Source organism: Trachemys scripta, chromosome 7, assembly GCF_013100865.1.
Source record: "Trachemys scripta elegans isolate TJP31775 chromosome 7, CAS_Tse_1.0, whole genome shotgun sequence".
Lineage (NCBI taxonomy): Eukaryota > Metazoa > Chordata > Testudines > Emydidae > Trachemys > Trachemys scripta.
This window is the reverse complement of record NC_048304.1, coordinates 97,310,721-97,325,884: the sequence shown is the minus strand read 5'-3', so window position 1 is coordinate 97,325,884 and position 15,164 is coordinate 97,310,721. Positions and strand designations below refer to the sequence as shown.

The 15,164-nt window shown below is 35.9% G+C and overlaps 1 protein-coding gene across 2 annotated transcripts in view; it reads left to right on the top strand.

The window, feature by feature from the left end:
* ADGRA1 (adhesion G protein-coupled receptor A1) overlaps positions 1 to 15,164 on the top strand; it is a 458,486-nt gene that overhangs the window by 381,879 nt on the left and 61,443 nt on the right. The window contains exons 1-3 of one of the 2 annotated variants that reach the window (XM_034776098.1): positions 594 to 952; positions 9,690 to 9,817; positions 11,057 to 11,180. In XM_034776098.1, the coding sequence (XP_034631989.1) occupies positions 9,768 to 9,817; positions 11,057 to 11,180 (174 nt within the window). In that variant the 5' untranslated portion in view covers positions 594 to 952; positions 9,690 to 9,767. Of the gene's footprint in view, positions 1 to 593; positions 953 to 9,689; positions 9,818 to 11,056; positions 11,181 to 15,164 lie in introns of those variants that run through there. The other variant, XM_034776097.1, reaches the window with a different exon arrangement.

Below are 15,164 nucleotides of genomic sequence, written 5' to 3'. Positions count from 1 at the left end.
ATACTAATTAGTTGCAGGCATACCGCAATGTTGAATCATTTAATAAATGGAAGTGAATAACATCTCATGCTCTTTTAAACAAGCACTTTTTTGTCCTTGCTGGTGTTCTGGGAGCTTTAGTTTCTATACTGATGATAATATTCCTTTTGCTAAATTGCTGTTCATGAAGAAAAATATTTCTGTGCAATACTAACACATCAGGCTGCTTTGGTCTGTTCTCAGTCACACTTGCAGTTCACACTGCAGTTATTTAACTATCATGCTTAACAGAAAGTTACCTTAATGAAAACAAAAGGCACACGTATGCAATAATAAATGGCTTCTTGGTTGAGAAAAAGAAAAGCAAACAAAAAAATGTAAGGTTGTTGATTGAAGAACATGTTGTTGACAATCTTTTACATCATTAAAAAGGGTCATTGTGAGCTGATTGTAAATAGATTAGTCACTTGTATAAGCCTAATACTGAATTTTTCCTAAATGCCGGTGCATTTGTACACGGTTAGTACTGCTTGTGAATGTTTTTGAAAGGTTTATAGTTGAGTAAATAATGCATTGTGTGTATTTGTAAAGGACAGCAAACATAGACGACAGGAATTGAGAAGACGTGTGCAGAGAATACCAATCTGCTGCTGTCAGATGGAGCATAGATGTCAGCCAATCATTGCACGAAGCTGTGACAATGAGTAGTTAAATGCAGAATTATCCTCTACTTTATAAGAACTGATTTCCCTCAGAGTTATTTGATCATTTTTTCACACATACCTGAATGGCTCAGAATTTAGCATCCTGTTGCTGAAGATCAGATGGTGTCAAACATGTCTCATCTTTTTATAGCTCATATGGACTTATTTTTTTCTGGACATTTGGGGTTTTTTTCCCAAGAAGGAAACATAATTTTGTTCAGAAGAGGTTTTTCTAAATATTTTAAAGAAAGCACCTGTTGACTTTGCAGGTACCACACCCAAAATGGCTGTCTCTTTCTAGAACTGTTTCAGTTCAAGTTACCATACTTAAAAGTTTTCTTAGTTATTAAGTGGCTACTAATCATTTACTCACAAGCAACTCATTTGCTTGTTTTGTTTACAAAAATCATATACTAATTTAAAGATTGACTAATTTTATCTTTATTTTAGACATTTGTATCAAATTTATTCCATGCTTATATCATCTGGTAAAGTGTAACATGGTGGGTTTTCTAGGACTTTTTATGTTTAATTTGTTACTTTGATTTAGGTTTTTTTTAAATTTTGTTTCATTACTCCATCTTTTCTTTCCCTATATATGGATCTCCTTTTTGATCTGGGCAAAGCATCATCAAAATAAAATCTTTCACATCCTACTTTGCCTTAGTAGTTGGTACAGCTCTAAATAATGTAATTTGGCACCTGGCCTGTGTTTCTCAATCGCTGCTAAGAAAAGAAATAACTTTTGTTTGCAATGTTTATCCAGACATGTCTTCCAAGATCTTTCGGAGAACCAATGGAAACTTTAGCAGCATAATTAAGTGCATTAATAGTTGTAAATGTTAGTGTCTTATTTGTTAATGTGGCATTTGGGGGGAATAAAATGAAAGATTTGTTGAGTTTGATTTAAATTAAGAGTGTCTAGGTGTTTTGTTGTTCATATCAGAATAGTGAAGCATTATTCTAATGATCTACTAAGTTATAATAATAAAATACATAGCTTCATCTAACCAGATCACCTGAGTACCTAATGTATTTTACCCGAACAGTAAATTAAAAATAGGTAGCATTGTATTTGTGACTCAGTAGAATGGGATGCCATGTACTGGTATGGGATTTTTTTTTAAAACCCTGCTGTACAATTCAAAAATATATAGAACAATAAAAATTAATAAAGCACTATTATGGTGAGGGCCAATATCAGTGAATTTATCTAATACAAATAAACTGAAGTGCAGCAATAAAGTTACAGTGATCCTGAAGGTTTGCATTACTATCAGGATAATGTATACCATACTGTGGAACAAGATGAAGTAGATGTCTAAATTAATCCAGCTGTGCATTGTATTGCTAGCACAGCACATGTTCAGATTCATCATAGCTATTATGTATTTGACAGGGAGACTTTTTGGAATATCATAAGAGGACCATCGAGTTATTTCTCTAGAGTTGCTGCTGACTATGACCACAAAGTGTTAAAATCTAGGTTTAGTTGAGGCCTTCTTCGGAAAGATTGTTTAATACTGTTTTCGTTTAGTAAATATAATTTGAGATTTTTCTCCATAATAATTAATAGCTGAGAGTAATATGTTTATGTAGGTATTTATGTTTAGCTGTTTTTCTCTCCGTGATGTTGTTCAAGTGATATAAATTTGAAAGTTTCAGTGCTTGAATTGGGAGTGAGATACAAGTGGGTATAATGTACCCTCACTTCACACTGATTTTGCTTGGGCAAGTGGCTAGAAGGGAAAGCATTACATCAAGATTTTTGCATAGCATTATTTTCCCCCGATCAAGTATCAGAGGGGTAGCCGTGTTAGTCTGGATCTGTAAAAAGCAACAAAAAGAGTCCTGTGGCACCTTAAAGACTAACAGATGTATTGGAACATAAGCTTTCGTGGGTGAATACCCACTTCGTCAGACGCATGCCGAAGTGGGTATTCACCCACGAAAGCTTATGCTCCAATACATCTGTTAGTCTTTAAGGTGCCACAGGACTCTTTGTTGCTTTCCCCGATCAGTTGCTGAAAAGTGTAGTCTAGTGGTTAGAACTGAAGACTGTGAGACAGTACCCTTGAGTTTTATTCCTGTGTCGGCCATTGATTTGCTGCATTAGTTTGGTTAAGTCACCTTAACTTCTCCCTTTCTCAGTTTATCTGTGTATAAAAGAGGTATAGTAATACTTAGTTTCTCACTGAGGTGATGTGAGGCTTTATTATTTACTCTATGCAGAGCGCTTTTAGATCTTCAGATACAGATAAAAATGCACCTATATAAAGCAAACTGTTCTGATTTATTGTAGCATTATAAATGTACAAATTCTAAAGCCTTAGTATACCTAATTACCAAAATTTGTTTTGTAAAAAGCAGAAGATTTTAATAAGTATAGACAAATATGAGTGCATCACTTATGAAATGAGTGTTATATTAATATTTTAATTTCTGCAAGAACAGCGTTTATTTTTTTCGAGTAGTGTCGTTTCCTGCAATCATAGCGCATAGCTCAGAGAACTGTAACTCTTAAAGAGATAAAGTGAGAATCTCTGAAATCTGTGATTAAATCTTTGTCATATATTTTCCTTTGTTTTTCTTTATTTCTTTTTTCTTAGAATAGAATCACAATTTAATGGGGATGAATGTTATTGTAATTGTGTACAGTGCATTCCTTTCCCTATTTGATTGTTTTTGTCCATAATAATTTCCACACATTTAGTAAATAAATAGAAGTGAAATCCCCCAATTTGTCTAAACTGTATGCTTCTAAATGAAGAGAAAATTGATTAATAAATGCTGTTAGGATTCCTTTTTCTTTTTAATGAATTTTTGCCAAACAAATGAGAAGTCTGAAATTATCATTTCCTATATTTTATCACAGTAAAACAGGACTTAATGTGTCACTCTAATTTTCTTGGTATGAATGTCAGTAATTCTCCTTTGATCAGAAGAGTGGCGTAGTCGGGGACATCTATTTGGTACCTGATAACTAGGGATGGCCAGGTCAATTTCACAACAGTAGAATCAAACTGAATCTTTGCTCAACATAAACCTTGAAACAACCCTGAACTCTCTTTTGGGGGAAACTGGGGGAGTTTTCCACACATCCTTTGCCTCTCCTGATTCTGACCAGGATGAGAAGAACATAAGAACAGCCATACTGGGTCAGACCAATTGTCTGTCTAGCCTAGTATCGTGTCTTCTGACAGTGGCCAATGCCAGATGCTTCAGAGGGAATGAACAGAACAGATAATCATCAAGTGATCCAGCCCCCGTCGCCCATTTCCCGCATCTGGCAAACAATGGCTAGGGACACTTCAGAGCATGGTTTGGCATCCCAGCCCACCCAGGCTAATAGTCATTGATGGACCTATTGTCCATGAATGTATCTTGTTCTTTTTTTAATCCTGTTATAGTCCTGGCCTTCACAACATCCTCTGACAAAGAGTTCCACAGGTTGACTGTGCGTTGTGTGAAGAAATACTTCTTTTTGTTTCTTTTGAACCTGCTGCCTATTAATTTCATTTGGTGACCCCTAGTTCTTGTGTTATGAGTAGGAGTAAATAACACTTCCTTATTTACTTTCTCCACACCAGTCATCATTTTATAGACCTCTATCATATCCCCCCTTAGCCATCTCTTTTCCTAGCTGAAAAGTCCTCATATGGCAGCTGTTCCATACCCGTAATCATTTTTGTTGCCCTTTTCTGTACCTTTTCCAATTCCAGTATATCTTTTTTTGAGATGGGGCAACCAGATCTGCACGCAGTATTCAAGATGTGGGCGTACCATGGATTTATATAGAGACAATATGATATTTTCTGTCTTATTATCTATCCCTTTCTTAATGTTTCCCAACATTCTGCTAGCTTCTTTGACTGCCGCTGCACAGTGAGTGGATATTTTCAGAGAACCACTCACAGTGATTCCAAGATCTCTTTCTTGAGTGGTAACAGCTAATTTAGGCCTCATCTTTTTATATGTATAGTTGGGGTTATGTTTTCCAATGTGCATTACTTGGCATTTATCAACATTGAATTTCATTTGCCAGAAGAGTCACAATATTATAAGGGAGGGTACTCTCACAATATTTTCATCCTGAGTGGAAGCAAGAAGTGCCAGAAATTTCATGAAGCCTATTCATGTGATCCAGTTTTGTGAACAAATGAAGTTCAGATTTTTAAAATAAGGGTCAGCTAAAGTTCTAGAACTTGAGATTCTTCTCCAAACTCATTTGAACCTCTAAATCTTTTGGATTTACTTGTGACTGTAGTGATTATTTTAGGGATGTAATTTAGAAGGATAATGTAATTAGAGTGTATCAGACTTTTCTTCAGAGAAAAGAGGCCTTTCTAGTATAAAATGGAAGGCAAAGGGAGCTATTGGGTGCTCAGCATTGTTGAAAATCAGACTACTTTTAAGAGGGAATCAGAAGTGGGATTTCCATAAGTTCATAAGTCCTATAGACTTAAAATTGCACTTGTGCTCCTATGTCACTTACATATTTAAGAAAATCTCATCCTTACAAGGATGATTTCAGGCACTTATTTTTTAAAAGCTTAAGCCAATTATATTTTTATATATTTTTCTTCAATTGTAGTACTTTATCTGACTTTGAATCCTACGTTCAGAATTTACCAATATAAATACCAGGATTACAAAAACTTACCTTTTCTAAAGTGCACTGTCTTGTTTATTAACTCATATATTTTTGTGAATGAGCACAGACAATGTTGCATCTACCTGATTTCTAGAGCAAAATAACTTCTCCCCCTCCTTTCTCAGTGTTTGCTGTTGGATATCTCTGGACTATCGTTATATAATTTATCAACACTTCTTTATACTTTTATATCACCCTCTATGCCATCTTTATGGATTTATCTGCTTTAGACAACTTATTTTCGTATGGATTCCAAAGGGAAAGTGGTGAAAACCCTGTTTGTGATGAAACTTTAAAAAAAAAAAAATCCTGTAGGGGGATGAATTAGATGCTGTAATAAGTCTTTCCATCTCTAGTTTCCATGGGCCTGATTGTCTACTGCCTTCCATATGGTGCAGCCATTTACACCTGTGATAAGTGAGCTTGACACCTTTACTATTAGAGGAAGTGAATGGAGATTTCGGATTACGGCAGCATTTAGCAGGATGTATAATTCTAGATGTTGGTTCCTTTAGAATGTCAAAACGCTCGACTACATATTCATTTTTCCCTTAGATATTTCCTGCCAGTTTTTAATATTATCGTTCTTTGAATCCGCTCCAGGAAATAAAATCAAAATAGTCTTGTTTCAATGTAATGTACAATTATACTACTTTGCATAAGGCATGAAAAAATTAACTTTATCTTCTCATGCTGTCTCCCCAGAAAATCACTCAGGGGCGGTTGACAGATCAATAAGCTTTAATTATCATTAAAGAACAGACAAGATACATTTATCATTTATCTGTAATGAAATCAGTTTTCAGTGTTCAGAATTCTAAAAAAGGATATTCGACAGTGGCAATAATACATTACGCTACTTTTATTTAGAATTTCACTCCTTAGTAGACTTGGTGTACAAGATCAGAAAAAAGATAAAGATTAAACTTGGAAATAGGTTTAAAAGGCTGATTGTCCATGACTCTTCTGGAGGCAAAAATAGCTACTGTATATTCCTTCAAGACATATGGCATTTGCTTTCATGTAAACACTCAAGTCTAAAAGGATTGGTAGAATCCTGCATCTACACTATTACACATGATTAAAGGCTAGTTCTTTAATATGTGAAATGATGTCGTGTTAGTTAAATCCTTTTAAGTTTGGTATACTATATATATCTTAATGCAGTACATTGAGGGGTTTTTTTTATTCCGGTTTTCAACTCTGTTAGCTTTTTATAATTTTTTTCCAATAATAGGTTAAAGCAATGTCAGAAAGGTGCTTTCATCTCTTGTTACTTGTTTAAATAATTGTATTGCTATTGTTATACCAGGTATAGCTATTATATACATTTCTGGAAATGTAAAGGGCCTCAAAACAAAATTCTAATCATGGTTTTCGTATTTATACACCATAAATGTGACTACATTAGTGAGAGCTAGAAGCGGATACTATTTTATATTTTTCAGCAAAGCACTTCTAGTTTTATTATTTGTTATATTCTATTCGAGGTCTGTCCAACACCCAAGTCCCATTTTGCTAGGCACTGTATGTTTGTAGTGAATGATAGTCCCTGCCTGAAAGAGCTTACAATCTAAAAGATAAGCCATAGCTGGTGGATGATACAAACAGGTGTGTTGGAGAATAGGATGTTGTTGCTGTTATTATTATTTTATTATTATTTTGAATTAGATCTATTATTGTAGCACTACGAGTCCCAGTCAACAACAAAAAAAACACAGAACAAAAAAAAACGTTCCTGCCCCAGAGAGCTTACAGTCCAAGTATAAAACAAGAGGAAACCGACAAATATAGAGAGACAGGGAAGTACAAGAAAACAATGAAACAATATTGGTTAACATGATAGTCTATGGCAGGGGTCGGCAACCTTTCAGAAGTAGTGTGCTGAATCTTCATTTATTCACTCTAATTTAAGGTTTTGCATGCCAGTAATACATTTTAACGTTTTTAGAAGGTCTCTTTCTGTAAGTCTATAATATATAACTAAACTATTGTTGTATGTAAAGTAAATAAAGTTTTTAAAATATTTAAGAAGCTTCATTTAAAATTAAATTAAAATGCAGAGCCCCCCAGACCGGTGGCCAGGCAGTGTGAGTGCCACTGAAAATCAGCTCGTGTGCCGCCTTTGGCACGTGTGCCATAGGTTGCCTACGCCTGGTCTATGGTCTCAGCACACCAGCAGCCTAGCTGTGATCGAGATTTTGTAGGCCTCACAGCAAAGGAGAGTTTTAAGGATGGTTTTGAAGGAGAATAATGAGTTAGTATTAAGTATGTTCTAGCACAGACTAACTGTGTGCACAATTCTTAGCCAATCAGGGTTTTTTTTTTTAAATTCTTTCAATATTAAGAATTAATTTAAAGTAACAAGTTCACTATAAATGGGATTTATATTTTAAATAAGTATAGACGGATAGGCCTCTAGACCTAGAAAACTGCCATACCAAAGGTAGGAGCCTCCCCCATGGAGGAATTCTTCCATTGACCTGGCGGTCTTTACACTTGGGCTTATGTTGGCTAACTGCATCTCTCTGGAGAGGGGTTGTGTGTGAATTTTTCACAGTTCTGAATGTGGTAGCTAGGTTGATCTAAGGTTTAGGTATAAACCAAGCCAAGGTGTGATTAAAGTTCCACTTACTTAGTCATCAGCATTAGAGTCCTGGTTTTCTCAGCAAAGGACACTCAAGTCAACAAGTGGGTTGACTCTCTTTACAGGGCAAAATTTAGAACCAACAAATAAGAAAAACTCCTTTTAATTAATCTTAATACTTATAAATCCTTCTTAACTGTTAAGCTGAGGATTCATGCAGACTAACACGGCTGCTACTCTGAAACAAGTCATTGTAGTTTATGAAATGTTCAGGATTTTCATTTTTTGTTCTTAAGTGCTTATTAGCCCCAATATCTCCATATTCACCTGCAGCGATTCCAGTTTTTCCCATATGTCTCTACATATTGTTTTAACTGTAAAAAAAAAAAAAAAATTGTAAAATGTGCTTATTGTACCTTTTAGGTGACTTCAATTTTCCAGTCCCTCTAGTTTTCCTGAGCGTTACCACACAGGTTTCATTTTATTAAGAGTACTGGGAAATGTTCATTTTGTTAATGAGTTTCTTTCATCCTTTAACTGACAAATATAAAAGGCTACACTTTTTATAACTACAGTTCCAGAGGTCATGCATATTTGCATATTTATATTTGCATGCACAGTTCATGTAACTGTGTTTGGAAACTGACTTCAGCAAATTGCAATATACATTAGCTCAGGTGATGATTTGTATGCACAATTGTAGTAGTTGCTTGCAAAAATGTAGGTGCACAAACAAATGTGCATTTTAGTGTGTCCTAGTGGGACATCCATTGTTTTTTCAAGTTATACCCAGAGTGGCCAGAGACACCTTCTCCTCCTCCTTTATAACAAAGGCTACATTTGCGTTTCAATCCACTTTACATGCTGAGGTGGCTTCTCCTGTTATCTCCAGTAGTTTCAGTTGTATTTGGGACCTTATGCCAGGTATAACCAGGGTGAGCTCTAACAGATTGGTATTGGAATCAGATATGGTTGAGTCCACCGAAGTATGTCCTTTGTCAGTATTCTCACTTCTTACCGACATGCTGTTTCCATGAATAACTGTGGCAACGCCTCCAGCATCCCTAAAAAGAACTCTTGCACCTAGGTTTTGCCCTTAGATGTAATTGTACAGCTGCTGTTCAGCCGACATTAACAGAAGCTAAGCACGTGTGCATCAAAGGTGGCATTTGTGGCTCTTTTATGAAAGACATTCTACTCCAATCTATTGGCCCACATGGATTTATGCTGATTTACAGCAGCTGAGGATCAGACTCCTGTAGTATCTTAACAATAGATCCTCTCAGTTAGCTATCTTGGGTCTCTTGTCACATTTCTGTTTCCTTAAGAAGAAATGAGTATGTTGGAAGTAGAATATGTGACATCTAGGGACCTTCATGGTAAATAGATATTTTGTACTCACTATCATAGTAAAAGAGATGCATAAAGTTCATACTGTCAGATAGCACAGACATTACTGATGTCTGCTTGCTGTGGAATTTTGCACATTTTTTTTCTGGATTATTTTTTTTTTAAATCAGGACAGACTTGCCTGTGGAAGAAAGTTAATTTCCCCATGAGAAGTATATGCAGAATCGCGGAGAGCAGTTAGAGGAATGTAAATTCACGAACTTTATGCAGATAAATTCATCATTTTACTTTCCTGTTCCAAAATGCAGCATGTGAAAATCTAGAGGGGGTTAAAATTGGGAATGATGGTAGTATTGCAGTGAAGTCTTAGATTCTCACCTCTTAAAATGCTAATTTCATTTTCCTTCTTTGGCAGGATTTGAAGACAGTGCTCTCCTTTCCCCAGTACCCAGGGGAGTTCCTGCACCCTGTGGTATATGCATGTACTGCAGTCATGTTATTGTGCCTGTTTGCGTCCATTATCACTTACATTGTGCATCACAGGTAAGAATTCAATACAGCAGCAAACACATATTCATGTTAGAGTGGTCAGTATTAAACTGAAGCAGTCCTTATCTATCTATCTTTTCTTTGCACAAAGATAAAATGCTTAAATGCTTTAGTTACTGCTGGATACTAAAATTTACAGTATAATGTAGTCAAAAAAGAATGGAAAATGGTGCTTCATAAGTAAAAATGTATACAAAGTCAAATAATCTGTTTTGTTTATACTAAGCTCTGTGAGAGAAAAGGGAAATTGAACTTTCCCCTCAAAAACATTCATAATTAACCTTTCTCATGTGAAAACACATACCAAAACAAGCTTTTCTAACCAGTAACTTATGGTGATGTGTCCTTCTTGACTCCATTTGGAAAAATTATCCATTCAAATATTGGTTTCACACAGAAACAAAATTTAAGGATTAGAAAACTATAAACCCATAAAATATTATGGTGGGCTTGTTCCCAAGCTGTAGCCTCCCCTAAAAAGAAGCAGATGTGTGTCTAGAGATGGTCTTATATTGTTCCTAAAATTTCTTGTATTCTTTATAATTTGACACTGCAATATAAAGCTCTGTGATATAAGGCCACTTTTGATATCAAACTACTGGATGCTAGCTTCCAGTTTCACAACAGCCCCTTGGAAAGATACACTAATTGTATTGGAATCAGAGAACAACATTGTACAAAGGATTTGATAAATATCTTATCAGAAAGGTGTTTTCTTGCTTTTAAATCTGTTTGGTTTTAGAAATTTTGTGATTTCATTTATATGAATGAGATTTTTAAGTGTGTGTGTGTGTGTGTACACAGTAGTTAAAAGTCATTAGCTACTTAAAAGACCAGGAATGTATTTTACTGTACAAGCTGATAAACATTAATTAAGAATGTATTTAATGTAATGAATTTTGATCTTCAACTTATATGTAGTCCTTCAGAATTGTCATAGTTAGACTACTGCATATTTGACATCTGTCAGAAAGCCTTTTAAATACACAAATCACTCTTCATTCTGGGCCTGTTTTAAAAGCCCATTGAAGTCAGTAAAAAAAAATTTTAAAAACTCCTATTGACTTCAATGAGTTTTAAAACAGATCCTCCATTCTGCAGGTAGTCTAGTAGTCAAGAATCTGAGAGTTTGAAATCTATATGTCAAAAATATTTTTTCCAAAAATATAAGAATGCATTTTAAGATTTTTACAATCAAGATGTGAATTGAAAAAATATGTTAATTTTAAACAGCACAATCCGAATCAGTAGAAAAGGATGGCACATGCTTCTCAACTTCTGTTTCCATACTGCTCTTACTTTTGCTGTCTTTGCTGGTGGAATCAATCGCATAAAATACCCAATTATATGTCAAGCAGTAAGTACCTTTGTTACCTTATTCTTATTTTTAAAAAGAAAAAAAGCCCCTGAAATTATGCATGTTGACTTAATACTGATGATGTTCTTTCTTATCAAAGATTCTATATTTTCTCAGACATATGTACCAGAATTAATAATCACCATGAGGATTGTCAAGGCTAATGTGCAGCAGTGGGAGTCAGGAACTTTGAATTATATTTCCATCTGTGCCACTGAGTTGCTGTGTGAACTTGGGCAAATATATTAACTTCTCCATGCCTCAATTTCCTTATCCAAAAACAAAATGGAGTTAATACTATTTCTCTTCTTTACAGAAGTGTTGGGGGATATGATTTTTCATGTTTGTAATGCCCTTTGAGATCTTCAGATTAGAGGGGCAAAGTTAGAATTATTACTATTGTGGTTGCTTACCATGAGGATATCATACTAACCTACCTGTTTCAGCTTTGTAATGTAGGCCTCTTATGCCCACTGTGCAACCACTGAATATATTTTAGCAACTTAATGTTTCTAATATAATGATGACTTTTAAGTTCAGCGCAGGGTTTGGAGGCAATGCTTATACCACCCTGTCCCCGGGAAAGGGCTTGTGTGTTAGGGAACCTCAATGAGCTTCCTGGTATGCAGACGTGGGTGTTGTGCAGGCTGCACTATCCCCACCTCCTCCTGTGAAACCTCTTATATGGGGAGGTTCATCCCCAGACACTCACAGAGGGAGCAGTCTCTGTGCTCTCCTGAATACAGGGAATGAGATTGTGATTGGTCCTTTGGCAGGAGAGGAAGGGAAGAAGGCTGCTTCAGTCCTCCCCTCTCAGCAAAACCTCACAAGGACCAGTTAAAATCCAGCCTTGTATTTCTAATATTTTTTTCTGGAATTTTTTACAACAGATGCCCCTGTTCTCATGAATGATATTTTTGCTGACCTTTGCTAAAGAATTTCATTAAGCAAAAATATCTGTGAATGCAACACTCAGCTTTTATCTAATGGTATTAGTATTGAGACCTCTAATATGAGATGTGTATTCTCCTTTACTTAAATAGGCTATAGTCTTGAAACCCAGTCCATTGAAAATGAATGTATGAATGATCTCTTTCCATTACTCATGATGGAACTGAGTCTGCACAGTCTAGCCACAGTACTAATATATTAAAAGTTCTGTTCTCACATTTAATTCAAAAGTGAGCAGAGCTTCATGGGGTTTTAGCAGTCAAGAGGTTAAAAAAAAATCACCAGTAATAAATCTTACTTGCCTGCTTGCCTTTTTTAGCTAATTTATAAATTATTCTTTGCCCACTCTTTTAATTAAAAAAATATTTTTTCATTCATGTATTATAATATTTCTGGTTCTAACAAGGAGAATCAAAAAATGTTGCAATTGTTCTTCTAAGCACTCATGATTGCTCAGCAAGCTTACTAAAAATAGCAGCATGTAAACTGCCCCTCTGTATTTCCTGATAGAATTTATTTATAAAGTATAATTTTAATTGAGATGCAATCTCTCAGTTAGAATAGTGACCCCGGGAAGGAATAGACAGCAAGTTACACATCTTACTTTGAATTATTCCTGTCTGAGAAAAGCAAACAAGACACACAATTCTCCCCACTTTTATAACGGATTCAATGTCATTGCATGGGTGTAAATAAAGGCAGTATTTGGCCCAGAGTTAATACAGTTAGTGCTTAGTGTATTTGTATTATGAAGTTCTTAAATATAATCCAATTAAAAATGGTGATAAAATATTTAGGATCTGTGTAATATACCAATGAGGATTTGCAAGACTGTTCTTGCTGAAGTAATACTTTCTACTTACATAATACTTTAACTGGAAGCTGTCAAAGCCCTTTATGAACAGAAATAACCTTAAAACACTCAAGTGAGTTTGTTACTACTATATCCATTGCACAGGTGAATAAACCAAGGCACAGAGAAGTTAGGTGAAAGTCACGTTGCAAGGCCACAAGAAGAACCCAGGAATCCTGACTCATGCTCTCATGTTCTAACCACAAGACAACAGTTCCATGCTAGAATTCTCCTGTTCTTTACAACTTAAAATTCTAACAGTGTTTGAAGTATATCCTTAACATTTTATACATTTAGATTTTTTTTAATGAGTACAGGAATTTATATAATACAGCTCCCATAACCAACTGTAGGAATTCTGTTTCTAATTTTCTGTAACCTGTTCTGAAAGTTGAACATTTACATTTGTGTGACTTTCAACAGACAGCACCTATAAATATTATAAGCTTCTCTGATGCAATAAACACTATGTTGTAAAATATGCCTTACATGACATTATTTTATAGGACATGGTTGATTATTTCATTATTCCGAGATAAATATCTCTTAATATCTAGCCAATTGCATGGTTATTAATCTCTAAGTTCTAGCAAATCTAAACATCATTTACAATTTTTTTTATTTGTAGTTTGAAAGTTTATAGGACAGCCATAGCCATGTAATTACATGGTCACAAATGACCATCTGTTGTTACAATTTTTGCCTGGTTATTTACCTTGCAGATTGCACAGTAAAAATGATAATGAAAAATAGATTTTGTTAAATGTTATTAATAATTCTATTATGAGTAATACATAACATGAGTGCAGGGGACTGGACTAGATGACCTCTCGAGGTCCCTTCCAGTCCTATGATTCTATGATAAACTATAGGAATTTTTTCATAAAATGCAATGCATATGGCAGTTATTTCCTCTCATGGTATTAGGCCAAATCCTGAGCCATTGTAAAGCATAGTCAACCCTGTGCAGCTAGAGAAATCTAAACAGATCCTGAGACCCCACACACATGCCCCCCAAGGTACCTGCATTAGGGTTACTCACCCACATAAGACCATGCCCTGTCTAAAGACAATGTCAACACCGTACTCCACCTACGGTCCAGGGATGACACAGACTCACTGAACATGCATACTGCTTCTCTGATTCCCTGAGAGGAGCTGATTGACAGCAGGGGATATCGAATGGACTGAACAACCCATGAAGGGGATATTTCAGCTGATACCACAGGCTGAACATACTGTCCATTCACAGCCATTGTTTCACCACCACCACCCTTCCTAACCTCCTTGCCTGCCAACATACACGTGTAAAAAAGTCATACAGAGCCCCCAGTCCTGGTACCTGTCTCCTCTTGTGACAGCTCTGTGGGTATTATTGCTGCAACAGCGTTGAAGTAACCTGTAAGGTGCCAGTGCTGGAAGGAAGGGGGACCTGCAGATGGCTTCTCAGGGTGTCTGGGAGCTCATTTATATGATGATACCCAATAGCCCCTCAAGCAGCTCCACACAAGGCCCTGTGGAGTGGGTGCACACAATGAGTACAGCCATCATCAAGATCAGTCAGGCCAGAGCAGAACCTGTTTAAATACCCATATTTGGTTCAGGTGTCCCTCAGGACTGTGTAAGCAGGAATGAGGATTGGCTGATCCCTTTTAAATTCTGGCAAGCACAACTGGACCTGGGCAGAATGAAAAGAACACTAGTACAGAACTATCTGATCTTCTTTCAGATAGGATGTATCTGAAGAGGATGGTACCATAATATTGCTTGTTAATCATATGTTTTGTAAATATGCTATTTCAAATTATTTATCTCAAAGAAGCATTAAAACAAGTTAATATATATTCCATAGGGGATAGAGTTACAGTACCTTCAGTGTCTCTCCCTGCTTTACAAATGCAAACATAAATGCAGCCCTGAAACAAATGCAGCCCTGCACTGTTGTTTTATAGTGCAGTGCTTGGTAGAAAATTCCAAATGCAGCCTTTTCTGATGGAGTAAACCTGGAGTCACTGCTCTGAGTATTGTGGAGTGAATCTTCTTCTATTTTTTTCACCATTCTCAGCTCCACACCCCCAGCACTTTCTTTTGCCCAAGACGTAACCTCATTACAACTCTTTCACCTACGTGAAATAATAAACTGAGTTCCCTTCAGGTGTCTTTGCACAATATTTGAGTTT